General features: G+C 58.1%; 1 protein-coding gene across 1 annotated transcript; it reads right to left on the bottom strand.

Moving 5' to 3' along the window:
• Positions 1-2,224: 2,224 nt before the first annotated feature.
• LOC112880956 lies at positions 2,225-2,869 on the bottom strand. The gene is made up of 2 exons (XM_025945682.1): positions 2,645-2,869; positions 2,225-2,419 (listed from the first exon to the last, which is right to left on the bottom strand). Exons 1-2 carry the CDS (start codon positions 2,867-2,869, stop codon positions 2,225-2,227), a joined length of 420 nt encoding a protein of 139 aa, XP_025801467.1.
• Positions 2,870-3,945: the final 1,076 nt, after the last annotated feature.

Below are 3,945 nucleotides of genomic sequence, written 5' to 3' on the forward strand. Positions count from 1 at the left end.
GTAAACTAGGGCTAAAACAAGGTCTAGGGACTTTTCTGTAAGAAAACTTCCCAGGGGGTTCTGCGCAAAAACTAAGGACTAAAACAAAATTAACCTATAAACTTCGGGGTTAGACTGCAAAACCACGCATCCAGGGACGGCGGACCCTATTTCTAGAAAGCTCAAGGGCTTCGGTGTAAAAATAGGGGCTTAACTGGAATTATTTTCGAACTGCGCTGGACCGCGGGTTAATTCCGAAGAAACTCAGGGGCTCTTTACTAAAAGTGCCGGGTGAAACGGTAACTTCTATTCTGGGCCACTGGATCTAAATCTAACAGCTCGGACCTAATCCAAACCACGAACCGGTATCTGCAGATCTAATCCGTTGGATCCCGATCTCGCGGCTCAGATCTGAACGAACCGCGATCTAATCGTGGGCGTTGGCTCGGGATCAGACGGCTCACAGGACTTGGGCGCGCGGGGTGGCGGTGCTGGTCGCCGGAGATGAGTTCCCGCGGCGGCGCATGGCTCGAGCTCACCGGGCTTCACTGCAAACGGTGCTCCAGGGGTTAAATCGACCGGGCTCTGGGTCTGGCGTGATCAGCGCACCATGCATGATCTTCCTGGGGTCAAAGCGGGGCTTGGGGGTGCTCTGGGCTGCGCGCGCGGCAGCGGAGGCGGGTCTGCACGTCGACGCACGCCGGCGCGCGGCGTTCCAGCCTAAGCAAGGGCTAAGGTCTACAACATCTAGCGCCAAAAGGACCAGGGGGACATGCTGATGCTCACCGAGGGCTTGGATTGACCGGAGAGGCAGCGCAAGGTGGTCAGCGGTGGGATCCGAGCGGCGGGGGCGGGCGGCGCTCGTGGGGGAGGTCGATGCAGGGCGTCCCCGGGCTTCTGATCCCCACGGTTCGGCTCGTGGTGTTCCCGCGAAGGTGCCACGGGGGTTAAGAGGGTCGGAGGGCTACCGGCGGTGAGGAATCGAGGGTGTGGAGCAACTCACCGGCGGCAGTCCTCGGGTGAAATTCCGGTGCTACACGAGTCGGGGTGGTGAATGGCGGGATCGGGGAGCTTCCTGGCGATGAGGCGAAGCTGATGCGGGCCTTGGCCGGGGCTGTGGTGCAGCGAGGCGGCAGGTCCATGGCGGGGCAGAGAGCTCGGTGCGGCGGAGCAAGGCAGTCGGTGCTGCTGGGGGTTCGGGGAGGCTGCAGTGCCGCGGTAGGGCACAGGGAGGGTTTAAGGGAAGGGTTAAAGGGGCCAATTAAAGGAGAGGCCGGTGATTTGGGTGTGCGTGCCCCGGTGGGGATTGTGGCCGTGATCCGCTCGGGGGAAGCGGATCGTGCAACCGCTTGGCGCGATCCTGGCTCGGGGAAAGAAGCTTCTGGAAGGAGGGTGCGCACGGGAGACTGGCCGGTGGGCTCGTGCTCGGGTGCGGGGTGGAGCGGGGCCACGTGCAGCGACGGCACGGCGGGGCGGGACAGAGGGAGCCGGCGCGAGGTAGAAGAAGGAAAGGAAGGAGGAGGCGCCGACAGACGGGCCCGGCATATCAAAGGAAGAGAGGGAGAGCGCGGGCTGTGCTGGGCTGGGCTGGGCACGGGGTGGAGGAGGAGATGGGCTGCGAGCTAGCTGGGCCGCGTGTGGGAGAGGGAAGGGAGAATGGAATGGGCCGAGGGAAGGAAAGGAGTGGGCCGTGCGAGGGAGATTGGGCCGCTGGGTTGGTTTGCTTCTCTATGTTCCTTTCCTTTTTCTTTCTCAATCCAACTCAATCTATTTGAATTCCAAATCAAATTTGGATTCAAAATTCTATGCACTCACTCAAATAAAACTTATGCACCAGCATGAATGCACAAACATGTTGAACCTAAATAAATTTTTAATTACTTGTGTAATTTAATTAAATTAAATGCAAGCTAGGCAAAATAAATCCTTAGAAAATTACTGGAGCCAAATTAAATTCATTATAAATCTTGAAATTTTTACATTAGTGTGTTACACTTACCTTGATGCTCCCTTCCTCCAAGCAGCCTCGAATGAAGTGGTACCTCACCCGAATGTGCTTGCTCCGTTCATGGAAAACGGGGTTCTTTGCCAGGGCCAGAGCGGACTTGCCGTCCACCCTGAGCTCCACCGCTCCAGTGTCTCTGCCGAGAAGGTCACCAAGCTGTCGAGCGAGCCAGAGCGCCTGAGTCAAAGCGGTGGAGGCTGCTATGTACTCGGCCTCGCAGATGGACAGAGCCACCACCTGCTACTTGACAGACTGCGAGCTAACGAGGCACTTGCCGAGGAAGAAGAGGGTCCCGCTCGTGCTCTTGCTGGTGTTGATGTCTCCGGTGCGGTCGCTATTGCTATACCCGATGAAGTGTGCCTCCCCAGGACACCTCGGGTAGTAGACACCATGGTCGAGAGTCCTCGCAACGTAGCAGATAATCCTCTTCACAGCCTGCTGGTGCTCCGTCGTTGGTCACTACATGAACCGACTAACGTAGCCGACGGAGAATGCCAAGTCCGCCGTGTGTGGGCGAGGTAGCAAAGGCTCCCCACAAGACACCGGTATTGCGTAGCGTCCACCTCATCCATCGTGCTGTCATGGCTCAGCTTTAGTGTCTCCTCCATCGGAGTGAGAGCTGGGTTACAGTCAATGAGCCCAGCCAGCTCAACGACGCGCTTGGCATAGGTGGTCTATCGAGGTCAACTCGATCCCCAGGTAGAAGGATTGAGGTCCTAGGTCACTCATCTGGAAGGTGGCCTTCATCTCTTCCTTGAATGCCGCCACCTCCGCATCCTTGGTACCGGTGATCACCAAGTCGTCGACATAGACACCCACTAGCAGGGCGTTTCCTCCATTGCCCCGCCGGTAGATGGCCTCATGCAGGCTTTGCTCGAAGCCCATCGCTTTGAGCGTGGAATCCAACTTGGCATTCCACGCCCTTAGTGCCTGCTGCAAGCCATAGAGGGCCTTGCGCAAAGCACTTTGCCCTCCTTGTCTGGGATCGTAAACCCCGGCGGCTGGTGCACGTAGACCTCCTCCTTCAAATCGCCGTTAAGAAACGCTAACTTGACGTCCATGTGATGAACTCGCTAGCCTTCCTGGGCAGCCAGCGCAAGGAAGAGTCGCACGGACTCCATCCGTGCCACAGGGGCGAAGGCATCGTCAAAGTCGATCCCCTCCCGCTGCACGAAACCGCATGCCACCAATCAAGCTTTGTGCTTGACGATGGCGCCGGCTACATCCCTCTTCAGCTTGAACACCCACTTAAGGGTAATCGCGCGGTGACCACGAGGGAGGTCAGCAAGCTCCCAGGTGCGGTTCTTCTCAACTGTGTCCTATCCGACTGCATCGCAGCACGCCATGCCACGTGTCTCTCGGCTTCTGTGAAAGACCGAGGCTCGCCGTCATCGCATGCGAGGTGCAAATGCGCCTCCAGATCGCGAGGTACCAGTTCCACCATCGGCTGGTCGCCGATAAGGTCCTCCATCATACAATACCGCAATGACTCGCCATCATGGTACACATCGATGCACTCTCATCATGAGAGAGTGGAGTAGCGAACTCCACCGGGCTATGCTTGACACGAGCTGGTGTTGGAGTAGTCGTGCCCGGAGGGGTGGCTGGTGGTGCTGGAGTGCGTGGGGTCACCGGCGGTAGTGGTGTCGGCGAAGAGCTAGTCACATCCGAAGTCGTGGCTGGAGAGCATGGCGCTGCAGGAGTAGCGAGCATCAGGATCGGTGGAGGCTCGGGGACTGGGGTAGACACACTCGGTGAAGAGGAGCTGCCTACTCCCCCAGCTCCCTCGAAGTGGACGTACTTGATAGTGAAGTCGTTGTATGTCGGAGTCGAGCCGTCTTGCGCCGCCTTGTCCCATGCCCATCCTTGCCCTTGGTTGAGCACTACGTCGCACGTCGTGCGCACACGCTGTGTCACCAGGTCAAGAATGCGGTAGGCCTTCGAACCCTCCGCATAGCCGA

This window comes from Panicum hallii, chromosome 2 (assembly GCF_002211085.1).
Source record: "Panicum hallii strain FIL2 chromosome 2, PHallii_v3.1, whole genome shotgun sequence".
NCBI lineage: Eukaryota > Viridiplantae > Streptophyta > Magnoliopsida > Poales > Poaceae > Panicum > Panicum hallii.